This window comes from Alosa pseudoharengus, unplaced genomic scaffold, assembly GCF_046254945.1.
Source record: "Alosa pseudoharengus isolate Yale_2024_CS ecotype anadromous, Long Island Sound unplaced genomic scaffold, YU_APseudo_1.1 YU_APseudo_1.1_scf_23, whole genome shotgun sequence".
NCBI classification, from domain to species: Eukaryota; Metazoa; Chordata; class Actinopteri; order Clupeiformes; family Clupeidae; genus Alosa; species Alosa pseudoharengus.
The window spans coordinates 7,804,453-7,825,208 of NW_027468685.1; the positions used below are offsets into that span (position 1 = coordinate 7,804,453).

Genomic DNA, 20,756 nt, shown 5'->3' on the forward strand with positions numbered 1-20,756 from the left:
GTGTGTGTGTGTAAAATATGCACTTGAATGTACCGAACAGTATGTTTGAGAGTACACAAGAATGAAGTGTGAGTTTGCATACACTTACACTTTCACTATACCACAAAGCATTGTATGCACTATATGAATCAACCACAGCAAAGCAACCTTAAGAGAACGGACAACTGTGTGCGTGTGTGCGTGTGTGTGTGTGTGTGTGTGCGTCTCTGTGTGTGTGTGTTTGTGTGTGTGTGTGTGTGTGTCTCTCTCTCTGTGTGTGTGTGTGTGTGTGTGTGTGTGTGTGTGTGTGTGTGTGTGTGTGTTTGTGTGTCTCTCTCTGTGTGTGTGTGTGTGTGTGTGTGTGTGTGTCTCTCTCTCTTACCATGCGGGCCAGTCTTTCTCGCAGGCGCGTGTTGGCCTCCTGCAGGTCCAGGTTTGTGCCCAGGTCTGGGGAGGAGCTGACTGGGGCCTGGTGGGAAGAATGAGAGGAGCGGCGGATAGGCTGAATGAACAGGTGCATGGATGAAGGGATGAACAAATGAATGGATAGATGGATGAATGAAAGAAATGAATGAATGGATGGATGGATGAATGGATGATGGCATGAATGGGTAAGAAAGATGAACAAGGAAAATAGTTGAGGTTATCAGTGACTCAGCTGATAGATAGAAATAAATAAAGAAAGAAAGAAAGAAAGAAAGAAAGAAAGAAAGAAAGAAAGAAAGAAAGAAAGAAAGAAAGAAAAAGAAAGAAAGAAAGAAAGAAAAAGAAAGAAAGAAAGAAAGAAAGAAAAAGATAGATAGATAGATAGATATATAGATAGATAGATAGATAGATAGATAGATACTTTATTGATCCCCAAGGGGAAATGCAAGTATGTAAATGAAGAGTGGCCTATGCGAGTCTGATTTCACCTGCTTGGCCTTCTCTAGTGCCTTTTCCAGCTCGTCCAGGTTCTTCTGTGATTGCTCTTTCCAGCTGTCAATCTCAGCTTTCAACTTCTCCTCCCGCTCCTTACTGGACCCCCTGGCAGCCTTAAGCTCCTCCCCTTTCTTCACCGACTCCGCCCTCTGCTGGTCCAGCTCTGCTTGAGCGCGCTTCAGGTCGTCACGGCAGCTCTGCAGCTCCTGCGGTAGCCATGACAGCAGGATCATCAGAACATCTCCGTTTCAGTGTGTGTGTGTGTGTGTGTGTGTGTGTGTCTCGCGACAGTGAATAAGCGTGGGCGTTACCTGCAGCAGAGCGTTCTTCTCCTCCGACACGGACATCTGTTTCAGCCGATCCTCCAGCTCCTTCTTCTCCTCCTGCACCTTATGCAGTCTGTGTGGGTGAAGAGGACAAACACGGACAGGTTTCACAATCACGCACTGACGCGGGGATGAAATATACACGCTGATTAAGGGGGAAACACACTGATTACATATGTACACTTGGATCACTCAGGGAGGGTAATTCAACGGCAATCAAACTCGATCATCCTGCAATCACATATTCAGCTGCTAACACATAATCATACCGGATCACACAGTCAACTACTACTACGAAAACACACACACATGCCCACATGCACATACTATGTACATACTATTACACACAAAACTACTAAAAGACTATAAAATCCTATAAAATATCCTATAGGTCATAGGTGATTGGATTTGAGCATGATTGGCTGATGTGATTGAGTTAGTTCTGGTAAGTTTTTTTTTTTTAATCGTCACGATGCGATTGGTGGGTTAGTGTTGGAGTCTGCTAGTGGGCTCTCACGTTCTAGGCACTCTGCGCTGAACAACCCCTCTGACCGATACAAACCCACAGATGGACAGAGGTAGAGGCAGTGGCATGCAAAAAGAGAAGACAAATAAAAACACACAGTCCATTAAAAATAACACCAAGGAGCAGGAGGGTTTGCCTTAGGTTAGGTTGGCGAGCTACAATAAAATGGAAACAAAGTTACCGAAGGAGCATATTATGAGAAAATGTTTATGTTGGCAGATGCTTTTGTCCAAAGTGACTTACTGTACAGTATATGACTGCTACATTATTTCAAAATAATAGCTTCAAATAAAGTTGAAAAGCCTACATTATGCATAATAATAATAATAATAATAATAATAATAATAATAATAATATTATAACATGGCACAAATATACAAAAGATCTGCATTGAATTTCACATAGCTAGTAAAAAGGTTGCATAATAGTTTGGAGCGTGACAATACAACAGCTTAATGTTTAACATCCCCTATACGGAATGACTTGTTCCTTGATACCACATTGGGAATAAGCACTGAAGCTTAGTGACGTTGGTGACGTTGTGGTGAGGTTTTGATAAGTACTATATAGAAGATATCATGACGTGGTTGTAGGTAGGTAGCGCATTGAGGTTGGACTGAAGTTATATTACGAAGATTACCCAGGGATTACCCAGGGATGCAAAAAGAATTTCAGCCTTTGACTGACAATAAAGTTGTATCGTATCGTAGATACGGTATGGCAATGCAAAATGGTTGTAGGTGTGTTGCATTGAGGTTTGAGTTTCCTAATCTGCTGAGGGTATTGGGAGGTTGTGTTGACATTATGCATGACATTATTGGCTTGAAGGTGTGGTAAAGTGACTTCAATCCCATTAAATTGGCATAGAAAGTGGACTTTTAATCATAACCATTGTTATCACATAAATGACTCTCTTCTTTAAAATCTTGCTACCACAGACAAGATACTGTCAAAAAAGCAGGCTTTGCCTGGAAGTCAGATTTAACAATAGTAATGATTAACTAATGTTACAGCAACTTTTGCTGGCAAACTGCCACTGGGGATCTGTTGGAATTCCAACAATTTGTGTTTTACAAACATGACTTTCTCATGGGACAAATTCTGTCACATTCAGGGTGAGGGTTGAACTGGAGTAGTGTGGGTGGGCGGTTGTTAATGGCAGGCCAACAACATGTTTGCACAGAGCAGATGGTTCTCCTAGGTAGGTGGCGACCGTGAGGTTGAGCAGTGCTCGTGAGAAGCCTATGGGCAGCTCTCACAAAGGCCTCGGTGACCGCATGAACAGGTGATGTTGTAGTGTTTGTGGTTGTGTGGTTGTGTGGTGTGAGGACACTCAGGTAAACTAGTGATGTTGAGGCAATGTAATGATGTTGTTGAAGAGATGTGATATGTTGGTCAGTAAGGTTGGGGTGAAACACACTGTGTCACTGTTGATTGACTCGCGTGATTGTGAGCTGTGATAAAGTCATAGGGTTGTGGTGAGGTTGTGATAAGGTTGTGCAGACATTATAGTGAGGTTAAAATAATGTTGTGGTGAGGTTGGAATAAGGTTGTGGTGATAATGTGATTAAGTTGTCATAAGGTTGTGGTGAGGTTGTAATACGATTATGCTGACATAGTGAGGTTGTAATAAGGTTGTGGTGAGGTTGGGATAAGGTTGTGCTGGGGATGTAATAAGGTTGTGTTGAGGTTATGGTGATGTGATAATGTTCTGAGGTTGTAATAAGGTTGTGGTGATGTTGCAATAAGGTTGTGGTGATGTTGCAATAACATTGTGGTGAAGTTGCAATAACATTGTGGTGAAGTTGCAATAACATTGTGATGAGGTTGTAATAACGTTGTGGAGATGTTGCAATAAGGTTGTGGTGAAGATGCTGGATTTGCCCTATAATGTTTTTCTGAAGTTGTAATAAGGTTCTGGTGAGGTTGCAATAATGTTGTTCTGAGGTTGTAATAAGGTATTGGTGAGGTTGCAATAACGTTGTGGTGACATTGGAATAAGGTTGTGGTGAAGTTGCAATAAGGTTGTGGTGACGTTGGAATAAGGTTGTGTTGATGCCGTGTACTCACTCCTGTGAGGTGGAGTGCAGCTGTGTCCTCCAGTGCTGCTCCTTGGTCTTGCTGCCCTCCAGCTCCTCCTCCAGAGCCATGACTGAGCTGTTCACCCGCTCCCGCTCATCCTCCATCTCCTGCTGGGTCTGATGGAGAGAGAGACAGAGATGGGGGAGGGAGAGATGAGGGTGGGAACAGGAGAAATAGAAAGAGGAAGAGCAAAATAGAGAAGAATCAAGAAAGAGAGACAGAGAAAGGGAGAGGGACAGAGAAAGAGAGAAAGAGTGTGTATTTTTTATTTGTGTGCGTACCTGAGACACATTTTCCATGCCCTTGCGGAGCATCTCTTTGAGTGTGTGTGTGTGTGTGTGTGTGTGTGCGCGCGCATTTGTCTGTGTTTGAGTGTGTGTGTGTGTGTGTGTGTGTGTGTGTGTATGTGTGTGTGTGTGTGTGTGTGTGTGTGTGTGTGTGTGTGTATGAGTGTGAGTGTGAGTGTGTGTGTGTGTGTGTGTGTATGTGTGTGTGAGTGTGTGTATGAGTGTGAGTGTGAGTGTGTGTGTGTGTGTGTGTGTGAGTGTGTGTGTGTGTGTGTGTGACTGTCAGTGTGAGTGTGAGTGTGTGTGTGACTGTGAGTGTGTGTATGAGTGTGAGTGTGAGTGTGAGTGTGAGTGTGAGTGTGTGTGTGTGTGTGTGTGTGACTGTCAGTGTGAGTGTGAGTGTGTGTGTGACTGTGAGTGTGTGTATGAGTGTGAGTGTGAGAGTGTGTGTGTGTGTGTGTGTGAGTGTGAGTGTCAGTGTGAGTAAGTGTGTGTGTACCTGAGACACGTTCTCCATGCTCTGTCGTAGTGTGTCCAGGTCCTGGCTGTACTGCTCCTTGAGGGCCTCCATCTCGCGGTCGTGAGAGGCCACCTCGTCCTTCAGCGCACCCTTCAGGGCGGTCAGCTCACGCTCCCGTTGCCGTAGCGACTCCTCCAGACGCTGCCGCTGCAGGGCTGCCTCGGACAGCTCTGCCTGCACCGACGCTAACTCCTGTGTGTGTGTGTGTATGTGTGTGTGTGTGTTTGTGTGTGTTTGTGTGTGTGTGTGTGTGTGTGAGTGTATGTGTGTGTGTGTTTGCGTGTGTATGTGTGTGTGTGTGTGTGTTTGCGTGCGCATATGTGTGTGTGTGTTTGCGTGCGTGTATGTGTGTGTGTGTGTGTGTGTGAGAGTGAGAGAGAGAGAGTGTGTGAGTGTTGAACAGGACAATGAAATAATGATTATGCTTGTGTCATAAGGCAGCTTAAGGGTACTATGTATCTCTGTGTGTAAAACTACAGGTGCCTCTGCTTTGAGTGTGTGTGTGTAAGTGTGTGTGGGTGTGTGGGTGCATACCGTCTGAAGCGTCTCTGTGTGAGGTGTGTGTGTGTGTGTCTTTGTGTGTGTGTGTGTGTACCGTCTGAAGCGTCTCTGTATGAGGTGTATTTGTGTGAGGTCTGAGTGTGTGTGTGTGTGTGTGTACCGTCTGAAGCGTCTCTGTATGAGGTGTATGTGTGTGAGGTCTGAGTGTGTGTGTGTGTGTGTGTGTACCGTCTGAAGCGTCTCTGTATGAGGTGTATGTGTGTGAGGTCTGAGTGAGTGTGTGTGTGTGTGTGTACCGTCTGAAGCGTCTCCGTGTGAGGTGTATGTGTGTGAGGTCTGAGTGTGTGTGTGTGTGTGTGTGTGTGTGTGTGTGTGTGTACCGTCTGAAGCGTCTCTGTATGAGGTGTATGTGTGTGAGGTCTGAGTGTGTGTGTGTGTGTGTGTGTGTGTGTGTACCGTCTGAAGCGTCTCCGTGTGAGGTGTGTTTTCGGAGACTCCTCTCAGCTCCTCCTGCAGGTGAGCCAGCTGGTCCTCCTGCTGCTGCAGCCGAGTCTCCGCCCCTTCCTGTTCCCTCCTCACGACAGCCAATCTGAAAACAGGAATAACATGCTCAACACCTCAATCAAACCTGCACTGGGTGCTAAATACTCCTCCCAATGAATATAAATATAAATATGCATTTTCATCTTTTGACTGTTTTTAAAATCACCCCAATCTGAACCCAATAAAGAGGTATAGGTCAGTCCAAGTCAGTCCAGTACCAAAAACTTCCGTACTATTTCCGTACAACATTCCATCATCTTACACGCAAACATGGCTGGGTTAGCGCACAAACAAGAAGGTTCTCAGTTGTTGAAGGCAAGTACTTGAATTCCTTTAAAGTGGCATTTCTGTGAAACGTACAGAAAAACACTAACAACAAACTGTCATTTAAAGTCAGTCTCCTAAAGTTAAAACGTGCCATTTACTCAACTGAGTGATGCGTCAATAAATTTGTAAATATTGGTCATCACCACTTTTTCTCACTGCATATGTTTGTGTCGCAGCTTGCGGAGCCCGTTAATAAGTTAATTGATTCAAGGACACTTCTCAGTGAAATGATCACATGCAGTTGCAGTAGCCCTTGTGTCCTTACTGCTTATTGGCCTGCTGAAGGTCTTTCTGGCTTTGCTGCAGTTGCTGCTTGAGACGTTTGTTCTCCAGTTCAGCATCCACATTGGAATTCTAAAACATTAGACAAAACACATACGCAGACACACAGACACACACAGACACACACAGACACACACAGACACACACACACACACACACACACACACAAACACAAACACTGTGTTTAATTTCAGTTGCCAACATTAAGCAGCTACATTAAGCAGCTATTGATGTTGAACACACGTTAAAAATGTCCATTAGTCATACATTGCTAATTTCATTTTAATATTGCCTCAGGTATTCCATTAGGAAATAAACAAACAAAACACAACTAGAAAGGCACTTGGAGAGTCCCAGATGTCTCCCAATGTTAAGGATGCAAACCAGTGCTGGATCTGCCCTGTGATTCTGATTCTGATTCTGAGCTGGATGCACTCCAAAATGAGATATGGGTCACTGAAGAACCTTCCACACTCCTCCATCGGTCTTTTTTTTGTTGCACATTTTTTCCCGACAGATAAGCCAACAAACAGGTACACACACAACAGACAAACCAACCGACCACCGGTACTAACATCATAGCCTCCTTGGCGGAGGTAAAAAAAACAAACACTTTTATTGACTCCTCAGTCCTCTGACCTAAATCTGCACAGGTAACAGACATTCCTTCCAACGTGCCATTCATACCTCTCTCACACTGTCTACGCAAGGACGTCTTTTTTCCTCTTTCAAAAGACGCCGACACTACCAACTGTCAACAAGAAAGATTATTATGATATAGAGTACATGCAAGCTTTCTTCATAACACATCCATATAACAGCTGCCTGTTTTATGAGTGTGAGAGAATGTGGAAAGACCAGGAGGATACCGCATGTGAATTCGTACATGACGTGTGTTTGTATGTTTGTGCATGTGTGTGTGTGTGTATTTGTGTGTCTGTTTCCACAGCGCGAGGAGACAGATGCCACCCATCTTGTCTTGCTTGGGTAACCCAAAGCTCTCAGGTTTCCGCACACACCGATACCTGACACGGGTGCCCCTACCAAACTGCTGTTACCACGGCCACACCGATACCCACCACCACACCCAACCAATTAGCCGCATTGACCCCAGTAGAGGGAGCTGCACCAGGCATACAGCACTCCCATCTGCGCCTGGGAACATGAATTACTCATACTTTACTTGCAGCAGTATGTCCTATGATATGTGATTCGGTGGAGGTTAACAGTGCCTTCAAACCCATCTCATTCCTTTGTATATCAATCCAAAGCGTCTCTCATTTCATAGGCTACTTAATTAAGCACCCGTTTTTTCCTGCCTATGAACCAAGTTTTATACATTGATTTTGCTACATTTCTTCAGCAATGAGGTTAATACACAGGTTTTATATAAGTTATATATGGGAATGAGTTTCTTTTTTTCATTCTTCTTTGTGATTAAAACATGTCCTAATCCTGATTCATTGGGCTACAGGGCACTGCAATTAACACATGGGTGCAGCCAATATACTGGAAAAGGCTGCATGCCATGCACATCAAAATGGATGACAGGCAGCTGAATGGGTGTTTGCTAAGAACTGGTTTAACTTGATAGGTTCAAATGTAAATATTTACATGCCCCTACTGCACAGTCTGGGGTAGTGAAGAGTTTTATTTTTTATTTAATTGTATTCCATTTTACAACTGACAGCAACTGCACAGTTTGAAGGTGTTTCTCATTTAATTGGAATGAACACACACAGATCTCTAAATCACACACTTCACATTGGTTTAAAAAAAGAGCTTCGGCCTATTCAGCTACCTTAAAAACTGAAACCTCCCTCTCGTCTGAATAGATTTCAACCTTGAGGAGACTGTGGCTGCTGTGTGCTTTGTGTGTTTTAATTAGTCATACTGGAAGACCCATTCAGACTGCAATCAACTTAAGGTTAAGGTATAAGTATAAGTATAAGTATACTCTTTTGATCCCTTGAGGTAAATTTGGTCTCTGCATTTATCCCAATCCGTGAATTAGTGAAACATACTCAGCACACAGTGAACACACAGTGAGGTGAAGCACACACTAATCCCGGCGCAGTGAGCTGCCTGCAACAACAGCGGCGCTCGGGGAGCAGTGAGGGGAGCAGTGAGGGGTTAGGTGCCTTGCTCAAGGGCACTTCAGCCGTTTTTACTGGTCGGGGTTCAAACCGGCAACCCTCCGGTCACAAGTCCGAAGCGCTAACCAGTAGGCCACAACTGCCCCCTAGGTATTAAGGTTAATTCGGCGATTACAGGTGAAATAACCACATAGCAACATCGTGCAACAAAGTTAAAATGATTTCCATCTTCATGGCGGAAAGCGACTGGCAACTAGCGAAGAATCGCAGAATATGTGAATGGGATTTGAGAGACCACTATTCACTAAATGCCTAAAAGGCTTCTCAAGGCTTCACCTCTTTCTCTCCTGATGGCACTGCCGGAGGTGGCGGAGCGTCCTGACGCCGAGACGTCAGCTCAGACGCAACCCACAGGCGCTCTACCCTCGCTCTCACTCGCTCACTTTCTCCCCTGTAGCTAAGAGACAGCCTGCAGTACATTTCCATTAAGTCACTCAGCAAATGCTTTCACCCACTACAAGTCACAGCACCGTGCAATTTAAGGGCACAATTCATCAGTACACTGCGAGGCAGGCAAGCTTCTACTGTGGCTTTTTGTTTAAGGCTCAAGACTATATATCTGGATTTACTTCCTAACACACAAAGAACCTTTCTTCAGAGGGCCCTGTGAAAAAAAACCCTATACATTCTAACAGCTTATTCTAACTGCATGCAAGCGACCAACTCTAGCATAGCATCGAGTGTTCGGTGTGTCTGACAAAAGTTCTGCTCGCTCACATCCCATACAGTTAGGACACAGTGTAAGGAGGTAACTGTCTCCAATAAAGCTCCTTCTAGCCCAGTGTTTCTCAAACTTTTTCAGACCAAGGACCATTTAACCAATAATAAAAAAACAAACTCATGGACCACCTAGCTAAAAAAAGTAGAAGTAGAAGTAGACCTACTTCAACAGTATATTACACAATAGGCTTATTCGCTGAACCACCTTGCTTATTGTGTCAGAGGATTTATATGATTTAATTAAACTGGCGTAGCTTATAGGCAGTGTTGCAGAACTGTTTGGATTTACATACAAGTTGCCTCAATATTGCAAACAACTCATCTATATTATATTTTATCACGTCTGCTCACGGACCACTTGGGATAGCTTGCGGACCGCCAGTGGTCCCCGGACCACACTTTGAGAAACAATTATCTAGCCTATTCTAAAATAAACTGTACAGCTTCCTCTTCTAGCTTACACAAGTTCTTCAATGGAACCATCGATGAGCGTGAGTGAGGGTTGTGAATGGCATTGTTTGCCACCGTATGCCCAGGCAGGGGTGGCACCTGTGGCCTCTGCAGTGCCATGGAGCACCAGCTGGACTCCAGAAGCGGTGGCACCTCCTCCACCGCACGCCAGGCTGACTGTTGTGCCAGCGAGGTGCAGATGTGGCCTTGTGCTGAGTGGATCCGTAGCCTGGAAACGCTCCTTAAGAGGCGCTAAATAATAACTGCTAATTAAGGCAGATTGGGCTAGCGCCTGAGCCACTCAAGAGATCACAGAAACATTAGCAAACACGACAAGCACTCATGCAACATACATGCTGCACACAGAGGGAGAGAGAGAGAGAGAGAGAGAGAGAGAGAGAGAGAGAGAGAGAGAGAGAGAGAGAGAGAATGTAGGTGAATAAAGGAAGGGGAATTTTTTCTTGTTGATGCAAAGAATAGGAGAATGCTTGACAGTAAGAGAGAGGAAATGAAAGCAACAGAGGGAGAGAGAGAGAGAGAGAGAGAGAGAGAGAGAGAGAGAGAGAATGAATATGAAGAACAGAGGGAGGGGAAAATGAGGATGTAAAGAGCATGAATATGCCAGACAGAAAAGGAAATAGAGACAGAGAGAGAAAGAAAGAATGAAAAGGAGAGAGAGAGAGAAAGAAAGGAACAGAGTGAAAGAGAGAGAGGGAAACCCCTCCTCCCGAGTGTTTGGTTTCTAGTTTTCACTCCATTATTAATGGATCACAACGACTGATCTCCTAAACTCTCCACCTAATCAGCTCTGCGTCCCTCAGCTGTGGTTGCCCAGATACCACACGAATAAGTCACAGCTGCCGCCGCTGACAAGTACACACAAATATACTCACAACTACTTCAGCAGCACACGCACACACATGCACGCACAGTCGCACACACATGCAAGCACACACACGCACACGCACACACACGCTCACACATACACATGCACACAAACACGCACGCACACACACATGCACGCACACACATGCACACACGCTCACACACACACACGCACACGCACACACACACACACAACACACAACACACACACTCACAACAAACACGCACACACACACACACACACACAAGCACTCACAACAAACACGCACACTCACAACACACACACACACGCACGCACATACACACTCACACACACACACACACACACACACACGCACATACACACTCACACACACACACACGCACGCACACACACACACTCACACACACACACACACGCACACACGCACACACTTTCCCTGCCTCTTCCTCTTTCCTCTTTCACACTAAACAAATGTCCCACAGAGATGCAAAACATGCAAGAGAGCAGAGCCATGGAACAGCTCTCTCCAGCTTTGTATGAGCCCAACCCTGAGGAGGAGCCCCAGCGAGAGCAGGGGAGAGGTGGCCTTACCTTGAGCCCAGCCAGCCTCTCCTGGATCAGGGCAGCTTTGCGCATCAGGGACGCCTCGCTCTCCGTGGAGCTGATGCAGGAGCGACAGAAAATAATAATTCATTGAGATGTTAGAAAAGGTCTTTAGACTGTGTGAGAATGGCTATGCTACCGTGTTTTAGTCATTTTATGATGTAGAGTATAATATGAAAGACATTTTCACAATTTGCATCTGATAAACAAACGAGAAATCAGTCCTCTACTGACACGCTCATAGATAATGAATCTTTAATCTGAGTCTTTGAATCTGAATCTTTCATTTTAAGGGGCAGCCGTGGCCTAAGTATAGTATATAGTATATATACTCTTTTGATCCCGTGAGGGAAATTTGGTCTCTGCATTTATCCCAATCCGTGAATTAGTGAAACACACAAGGCACACAGTGTACACACAGTGAGGTGAAGCACACACTAATCCCGGTGCAGTGAGCTGCCTGCATCAACAGCGGCGCTCGGGGTTAGGTGCCTTGCTCAAGGGCACTTCAGCTGTGCCTACTGGTCGGGGTTCGAACCGGCAACCATCCGGTTACAGGTCCGAAGTGCTAACCAGTAGGCCACGGCTGCCCCAAATTTTGACCTACTGGTTAGCGCTATGGACTTGTAACCGGAGGGTTGCCGAGGCCGAGAAATGCAGAGACCAAATTTCCCTCACGGGATCAAAAGAGTATATATACTTATACTTAATCTAAAAACATCTACTGCAAACATTATGCCGTGTTGAGACCACAATGCCATTTTGTTATAAACTCCCTATTTGTATTGATCCCACTCTGTAGTGGTTTGATGTGCTGCATATTAAGAACTGAACATACCCCTCTTTAAGGATGCTGAGGATGGTCTGTTTGCTGTCCAACTCCTCGCCATTGGTCAGCTCCAGACTCTGACTACGGTTCCGCAGGAGGTCAGGGGTCATCTGAGATAGAACAGACAAGCTATGTGAGAGCACTCCCATGCTACATGCTACATGCTACACAACCACATCTAAATGCAACTTATGCATTTACACAATCACTATATTTTTTATTCAGTGGTATGAAGCAGGTTGCTTTATAAGTCAGAAAGGTGGTCCCTGTGGCATAATCAATTGAAAATCCCGGATCCAAAATATGGAAGATGCTGAGCTGCAATAAAAGCCTTGAAAGCATAGTATAAGTACAGTTTCAGTGCAATAATATAATTATTATTATTTAATTAGTATAACAGATGTGACATTGTAATATATGGAGATGGAGATAGCATCTCAACTCACTGGCTTTTTTGGAACCACCGGCGGTTTCCTTGGAGGCTGAGAGAAGGGCACTGGTTTGGGGGCAGAGACAGGTGTTGCCTTGGCAACCGTGGCGGACTTGCGGCCCAGGCTACTGTAGGGCGGGTTGGAGGCAAGAAAGGACGAGGAAGAGGAGGAGACAACGGAGGGGCCGTAGGGGTTAAAGGTCGGGGACGGGGACTTCCGGGGGCTGCTGTCTTCGGCCAGGTCTTTCCGAGAGTCCAGGCTGCGTGAGCGCCGCCTCTCGTCGAAGCGGAGCCGCGCCCTGGCGCTGGAGCGGCCCCGGGGCTGAGTCTGGCTGTCCGCAAGAGCGGGCGGCGTGGAGGCCGGCTCGGTACCGGGCCTGTTGAATCTGTTGATGAGTTTGTTGATGGGGGCCAACGACTTGGTGTCAATGGCCTGCACCGGCTCCTCCTCAAAGGCCACGGGGGGAGGCGGCTCTGGGAAGGAATCCCGGTCCTCTCGTCCAATCCCCTTCAGCCCCACCTTCTTAAGCCCGCCATCCGTCAGCCCTTCGAGGCTTTTACTCTCCACCCCATTGGTCACCGCCGGAGGCCGGCGCGGTGCCGGCGCAGCAGGGCGCTGCGGTCTCTCCGCGGTCCGCTCCTCGGCCTCGCCCTGGCCCACCGCCTGCCCGTCTCCGGGAGGCCGTCTGGACGGGCTCCCGAACCTGCCCACGGGCTCCTCCTCCGGGGAGCTGGGCGTTGCCGTTAGCGACCGGGGGTCCGGCGACGGCCGCGGGCTGGAGAGGCTGGGCAGGCTGGGCAGCGGGGAGCTGCGGCTGGACGACGACCCCCGGTCGCTAACGGCAACGCCCGGGGGCACGGGGCTCAGGGCCTGAGGGTGGCTCTTGAGCTGCACGCCGTACGAGTCGCCCTTCTCCCCGTCCTTCAGCACCACGTAGGGCTGACCGGAGATGCCCTGCACGCGCACCGCCACGCCGTACCGCGACGAGGGAGGGGTGACGGCCGCGCCTGCCCCCCCTCCTCCACCGACACCATTGGCCCTGCCACGTTCGCCGTAGCCCCCGCCTGTGTCGTCCAGGTCTTTGATGAAGCGGATTTGGACGCCGTAGTCCAGAGGGGGCTTCCGGTCGGCGCTGAGGGAGCTCATGCCTACTTCCTGTGTGCGTGACAAATAGGACACAACAGAGAGAGAGAGAGAGAGAGAGAGAGAGAGAGAGAGAGAGAGAGAGAGAGAGAGAGAGAGAGAGAGAGAGAGAGAGAGAGAGAGGGAAGAGAAGAGAAGAGACATTCAAATGAGGTGGTGTTTGAGTATCAACACTGAGTCACAGTAAGCCAAGTCTCAGGGTTATTTTCACAAGGCAACATTATGCTCGCTAGAGGAAAAACAACTCAAAGAATCGAGTTTATATACTATACCAGTATTGGGTTAATGTGTTATCAAATTCAGAGCTTTATCTTGGTTTCCCTCTGTGTTATATAAAGAATATAGAATAGCAAGCATTGCATCCCTCTCTTTCTGACTGATGAAGATAAAAAACACATTAGGTGGTTAGGTCTGAGCCACTTCACAAGTATTTATCTAAATGATTTTACTTATCTTAATGAGCTTTAGTTTTATTGCTACTTTATTGTGTTATTGTTTAATTGTTGTTTTATTGTCTTCTTTATTAAAATAACAGCTTCAAACTCATTATGATGCTACAGTGACACTACCAGTGTGTGCCCAGAGCACTTGATATTGCACTATGTTACGTTGATGGGGTAGGATCAGGATACACTCTGACTCTTCTAGTAGGTTTTTGACTAACTGGATATACCATCAAAGCGCTAAATAGCGTTGATTATTGATCCCTACGGCCATAGATATCAAATCTTCCATCATGTTCCTTTAAGAGCATAATTTTTCACTGCAGAGGTGATGGTTTGGGGGACATTTTGACAATGATTTGTTTTTGTCAGTTAGGAAATACTAGGAAATACAAGTAGATATGGTAGTAAGAAAGAAAGATAAAGAGAGAGAGAGAGAGAGCGCAATAAAAAGGATGGAATGAATGAATGGCTCAGTGAGTCATAAAGGACTTAGGTCAGCCAGCAGTGAAGGACACATGCAAAACACTCTCCAACTCAAGTGTGTGCGTGTGTGTGTGTAGGGAGAGAGAGAGGGAGTGTGCACTCGTGTAAAGAAAAGAGCATGGACAAGATTTTCAGAAAAAGGCAGTTCATTTAGTGGTCCGTAACCCATGAGCAGCAAGTCAATTCTTAAGGTGAAAGAACTTCATCATGTTGCTTTAATCTTAATCACTTGTGGAGGATGTGGGCCTAGCAATTCATTGATCTAAACACAGAACAGCGGAACACCGAACAGCGGAACACCGAACAGCGGAACACCGAACAGCGGAATGGTACTACAAACAAAAACAGCACTCTGGTTGTCTTGGTTCATCCCACATTTAGTGAAAACCACAAACATTGCAAATAATCCCTTCAGCTAACATATAGCTATGGGCGTCTGTATCTTATATTATATTCCTGCAGTTTATCTGCTCTGTCCAAGCCTCTTCCAGAGAGATGCCAGAAGGTCTGGATCAGAACGTAGCCTTTGAAGCCTCTGTCCATGTTTAGGGACACCTTAATGCTTAGGTAGATCACAAGAAAAGATTGCATTCTTCCATGTGTTTGGGAACTTCTCCAGAGTTGAATCAGTTTGAGGTCTGTGCCCTGCACTTGCATATAGCAGTGTGCCAGTCTTATCCCTCTAATGCATGCAACGCAGTACATGAGAAAAAAGGCCTCCTATGGCTTCGGGCTCTTTATGGAACTGCAGCTGTAGTAGTAGTCATGCGTCTCGACTTCAAAATTGGCCCTGGGATTTGCTGTGTTATTGGAAAGAGTTATGGAACTTGTGCCTAGCATGCAATTCCCCAGAGGACAAATCAAGAGAGAGTCTTCATTCGCCCTGTAATGAGTCATTTAACCATATACCGACTTACAAAGATGAGTAATTAACACGAAAACGTTGCCTGGTGTCCTTTTAACTGGCACGGTGTTTAGGTTGAAATCTATGCAATCTCAAACCTATACGAGTGTGACCCATTTCCCCTGGCCATCAAAACAAATGTTTCATTTATGTGCATGTGTGTGTGTCCACAACTGAGCCATTGTGTCAACAGGTGTGGCAGCTATTGTGTGTTGTGTTGCACAACGCTAGCTTCTGGCCGTTCTGCATTGTTCCCTTCAGCCTTCATTCAATGCCAAGTTTCACTCACTCTCTCTCTCCATCTCTCTCTCTCTCTCATCAATCCTCATTACACTGTCATTTGCGGTCATGTTCCTTTATTACAGAGGACTAAGCAGTAGACTGTAGAGGATTATTACTATGACATGACAGCAATACAGTGGAAAATGTATCGGGTAATATCGAAAAGTGAGTCCACATCTGAGCTTTCCCCATCTTTGATTTCTGCCTCAACCTCACTGACCTCTTTTGCCTCTCTCTTTCACAATCTCTCTCTCTCTCTCTCTCTCTCTCTCTCTCTCTCTCTGTTTCCCAATGCCTCTCTCTCTCTCTCTCTCTCTCTCTCTCTCTGCCTCTCTCTCTCTCTCTCTGCACCCAGCCCTCTCCTTTTCTCTGTCGGTGGCTGCATTCCTGCGCAGGGAGCCCATGGTTTCGGGGCCTGCAAGGTCACTCATCCGTGTGAAGGGCTGTTTGCTCAGCTGCATTGGCCGCCGATCAATAACTCACCCGCCCGATTAATCAATACCCCATGCAAGGGCAGGGCTTGGGGCAGGTGGGGCAGGACAGGGCAGTGGTGGGCTATGAGAATGATAAGAGGGTAGGTGGGAGGGGGGGAGGGGGGGGGCGGTAAAAGTTGGCCGATGGGTTACACTGTAACAGCCGGTGCCTTGGTCCGGCAGAGCGGCTCTTTAGCCTCTCAAAGTCAGCCTTTGTCTCGGCCAGCATTCCCGGCATTCCACGCATGCATTCTGTAGCGTACGGTGGCTTCACGCGGGGTGGCGCGGGGCCCAGGAGTGGATTAGGGAAGACAGGGGGGACGTGTCTGGAATGGGGACCAGGACCACGGGGCTCCTGAGGGATGGGGTGGTGCTGGGGTGGTGGTGGTGGTGGTGTAAAGGGGGGGGGGGGGAGGGGGTCTGAAGCAGGGTACTGGGCAGAGAGAGACCCACAGACGGGCGGAGGAGAGAGAGTGAGATATGGATTGGTATGGGGGAGAAATATGAAGACATGTAAAGATGGGAGAGGTACCAGTAAGGCTGCACTATTTTGGGAAAATATTTCATTACGATTTTTCAGACAGATATTGCGATTTGTGAATGTCAATAAAATTGATTCAGTTCAATATTCCAAATGTCTCTTTAAGTTGTGCTGCTGCTGCTGCTGATTACTAAGCGAGTCTGGTGCGTGGGAGGCACAGCACTTCTGATTGACTGTGAAGCTCACCAATCAGAAGTGGCACAGTCAAGGAGGATGACATTATTAAGTCATTAATGTGACAAGATTAACTGAGCATGATTATTTGTAGCTTTTGCGATTAGATAATTGCGTTGGTTCATATTGTGACTGGCGACTGCGATGCGATAATTGTTCAGCCTTAGGGAGAAGGCCAGAGACAATGGAAAAGATAGAGAGAGGATGGATGGATGGATGGATGGATAGAGGCTGGATGGCAATGCTATTTTATGTGCCACCTGTTTGATAGGAGGAAATAGAAGGAGATGTTTTCCTGATGGAGACGTTGCACAGTCCTCTTGAAGCATTACAAAACAAAATAGATGACGCGGATGCCACGTGGAGAGTACTCATATTGGAAACTGCCTCTAAAATGATAAACACTAACTCAAACGACTAAACCTCACCACGGCCCATCCCACTCAAACATACAGGAAGTCACATCCTCATTCCGTATGGCACTTTTGAAGTAATCAAATAGTGATATATGTGGCACAGACCAACCTCTAAAGATTTCTTTTGATAGAGATAAAAGAAGAACACATTCAACAATTCTGTCCTCAGGCAAAAGAAGACCCAGCAGGGTCGAAACGTTGCCTTTGTACATTAAATATGGGAGTCTAAAGCAGTGTTGATGACATTATATATATTTTTTCCCTTGAGTAGGTTTTTTTGTCCTGCACCTGCCAGAAGGTGGGATGTGCACACAATAACTTTTTTGTTGAAATACTCTAGTGTAGCCTCTAGACAAAAGTAGATTGATGACTTAAAAAGCTACACGATAATTACATTATTTTAATTACAATTATTATTGTAAAAAGACTGTACTACTAGACGGTGCCCTTTCAGTGCAGAAAACAAATGTCTCCGATATAGTCTAAATGGCAGAGTGCACGGGGGAAGGGCAAGGCTAGCTAGGTTCAATTGGAGATGACCGAATGACAGCAACACTAAATTGCTGATTATCTTCCATCATCCAAGCATTAAAAATAGGTACTTGTCTTACACTTAAAGCCATGCAAGAGAGAATACCTAAAGACAGAACAGGACTGTGCCATATCATCTATCATTTATGTGATACCTCTTCCTCATGATAAAAAAAAAATGGGGAAGGCAAAATGGCAAGACAGAGGTGCCTATAATGTGCATCCTTACAGGAAGGTAAAGTTATTCATTAATGACATCAAAATTTTAGATATTTTTGTCATTAATTCCTGTATTTATCAACAGAGTGGCCTACAACTGCTCAGACAACTGTCCTTCATGAAACTGCAGACTCACGTTCGGTTGCAGAACCCTTTCAAACTTTGCAGCCGTATGAAACTGGTCTAACAGAGAGAGTCTGCGCTGTTTAGAAAACACACAGCGGCATAATCCCCAGCTCCATACACTCATACTTTGTCATCACAAGGAGGAATGTCACCCTGCTGGAGTATCCTCTCTCTCTCTCTCTCACTCTCTCTCTCTCTCACACACTCACACACACACACACACACACGCACACTAGGGGTGGGCGATATGGACAAAAAATAATATCTCGATATTTTTTTGTGATTTTGACGATATCGATAATTAGTCGACATCCTTTAAAACATTGTTTTTGTTAAAGTCTGAGTTACTTTACAGCTCATTATTTATGAATAGCATCATTACAATAATAACCAATAACCTAACCTGTGACTTTTTTACCAAATCAACCAATGCATTGTCACTCTATGACACATTTCCAATTCTGCCCCCACTTGTGTGTGTGGCAATGACATGGTAAGCCAGCTACATTAGAGAAGATGAATAGGCCTAACAGTTTCCCAAGAAAAAGTCTGAAGCTGAAGTTCAAGAGCAGTTTAAGAGCAATTATGTAGGCTAGCATTCCAAGTTACAGAATAGAAACTAATAGGATACAAGGATACATGGAAGTTTATTGTCACATGCATATAGTTACTGGAAGTAAGAAATGCAGTGAAATTAAGTATGTAAGTATGTTGGGGATGTGTGTTGGAGAAGCTTCCTGATGAAATAATGTGCTGTGTATGTAGAGGAGAGGGGGGGGGGCAGTGTACTGCAAGTATGGTGAAGGGACTTACTATTGCAAGCAGAGTACTGTATGTATGATGTATGTGAGTGATGACAGTGAAGATGTGTGTGTGGGCGGGAGGGGAGTGGAGCAGTGACTGTGTGTGTGTGTGTGTGTGTGCAGTGTGTGTGTGGGTAGGTGGGGCAGTGTGCTGTAAGTATGTAGAGGATGTATGTTGGAGAAGATCCTGAAGACAATGTGCTGTGTATAGGGAGGGGGGGGGCAGTGTGCAGCAAGTATGTAGAGGAGGCTTACTGTAGCAAGCAGTGTGCTGTATGTATGTGTGGTGATGACAGTGATGATGTAAGTGTGTGTGTTTTTTTTGTGTGTGTGTTGGGGATGGGGGTGGGGGGGGGGCAGAAAGGCTAGGCAATCAAGGACATGGGTAGATAGATGGAGGAGAAATCAAAAACAATAAATAAAAAGTTCTATGGAGATGTGCAAAAGTTGGAGAAAGTCAGATGTGTGTGTGTGTGTGTGTGTGTGTGTGTGTGTGTGTGTGTGTGTGTTGACGTGTGATGAAATAAGAAAATAAATAAAAGGTCTGTAGCATAGGGAAAGGGATGTAAAAGTGCTAAAAGTCATGTAGGTGTGTGTGTGTGTGTGTGTGGGGGGGGGGGGGGGGTCATGAGTGCTGAGGAGTGAATGAGTGCAAAGTCAATATAGTGTGAGTTCAGAGTTGGGAAATGTTTGTTAAATGTTAATGTGTTATCTTATGGCTAATGTATATGAGAAATCCCATAGAGATGTATATGAGACTCCCATAGAGAACGGTTAGCATAATCGGTAAACGTAGATACTTAGAGCGAACTTCAGTCCATTTACAAAAGAGTTACATGAGAATAGTTATTTGTTTACAACTGACTATTAAAATACTCAAAGGCTAATGTTTTCTCTCCATATAATACCGTGTGGGAGAAAACGTGACTCATCAATGCTACTTGAACAGAAGTAGCCGCATAAAATCCCTAGTAGGCTACTCTCGCTGCACAAAATAAACATTTGGCATGCGTGTGACAATGTTGTGCGCACTAGTGATCACGTGACACTTGCTCTGCTGCAGCCAGGGGCTTCTCCCGCATAGACCTCTCCAGAATAAGTCCCGCCTCCGTAACTTCCGTATCCATCCAACTTCCGGGCGTGGATTGTCTATGGGGAATAACATGGCGTTTCGAAATATCATACCGGTAAAACATCTGTAGGTAGCGAAGTTGAAAAAGCTGGTGGGCAGATTGACCTACACACTTCTGCCATATAGTTTCCACTGGATTTTTTGATTGTCGGTGCCGTTTAAGTAGTACACTATAGACTATACTACTCAAACGGCACCGAAAATCAAAAAATCCAGTGGAAACTAGATGGCAGAAGTGTGTAGGCCAATCTGCCCAGCAGCTTTTTCTACTTTGTCACCTACAGAGTTTGACAGGTACGATCTTTCAAAACGCCATGTTATTTCCCATAGACAATCCACGCCCGGAAGTTGGATGGATACGGAAGTTAGGAGGCGGGATATATTCTGGAGAGACCTCTCCAGAATATATCCCGCCTCCTAACTTCCGTATCCATCCAACTTCCGGGCGTGGATTGTCTATGGGAAATAACATGGCGTTTTGAAAGATCGTACCTGTCAAACTCTGTAGGTGACAAAGTAGAAAAAGCTGATGGGCAGATTGGCCTACACACTTCTGCCATCTAGTTTCCACTGGATTTTTTGAAATAATAATTTAAGTAAGTTAACGTTGGATGGATACGGAAGTTACGGAGGCGGGACTTATTCTGGAGAGGTCAATAGGCCTACAACTCCTGGGAATGTATGAGTCTTCAATGCGTGATTTTGAGTGCGTGATTTTGAGTGTTTTTTCCC

The 20,756-nt window shown here is 45.7% G+C and overlaps 1 protein-coding gene across 2 annotated transcripts in view; it reads right to left on the reverse strand.

Annotated features, from left to right (window-relative positions):
- Window positions 1-20,756, reverse strand: part of cgnb (cingulin b) — a 37,046-nt gene that overhangs the window by 13,248 nt on the left and 3,042 nt on the right. Inside the window, exons 2-12 of one of the 2 annotated variants that reach the window (XM_076301228.1) lie at window positions 12,367-13,506; window positions 11,930-12,030; window positions 11,080-11,149; window positions 6,278-6,366; window positions 5,599-5,731; window positions 4,621-4,833; window positions 3,823-3,950; window positions 1,744-1,773; window positions 1,212-1,299; window positions 894-1,106; window positions 362-448 (exon numbers count right to left, since the gene is read on the reverse strand). In XM_076301228.1, the coding sequence (XP_076157343.1) occupies window positions 362-448; window positions 894-1,106; window positions 1,212-1,299; window positions 1,744-1,773; window positions 3,823-3,950; window positions 4,621-4,833; window positions 5,599-5,731; window positions 6,278-6,366; window positions 11,080-11,149; window positions 11,930-12,030; window positions 12,367-13,497 (2,283 nt within the window). In that variant the 5' untranslated portion in view covers window positions 13,498-13,506. The remainder of the gene's footprint in view (window positions 1-361; window positions 449-893; window positions 1,107-1,211; window positions 1,300-1,743; window positions 1,774-3,822; window positions 3,951-4,620; window positions 4,834-5,598; window positions 5,732-6,277; window positions 6,367-11,079; window positions 11,150-11,929; window positions 12,031-12,366; window positions 13,507-20,756) is intronic. The other variant, XM_076301229.1, reaches the window with a different exon arrangement.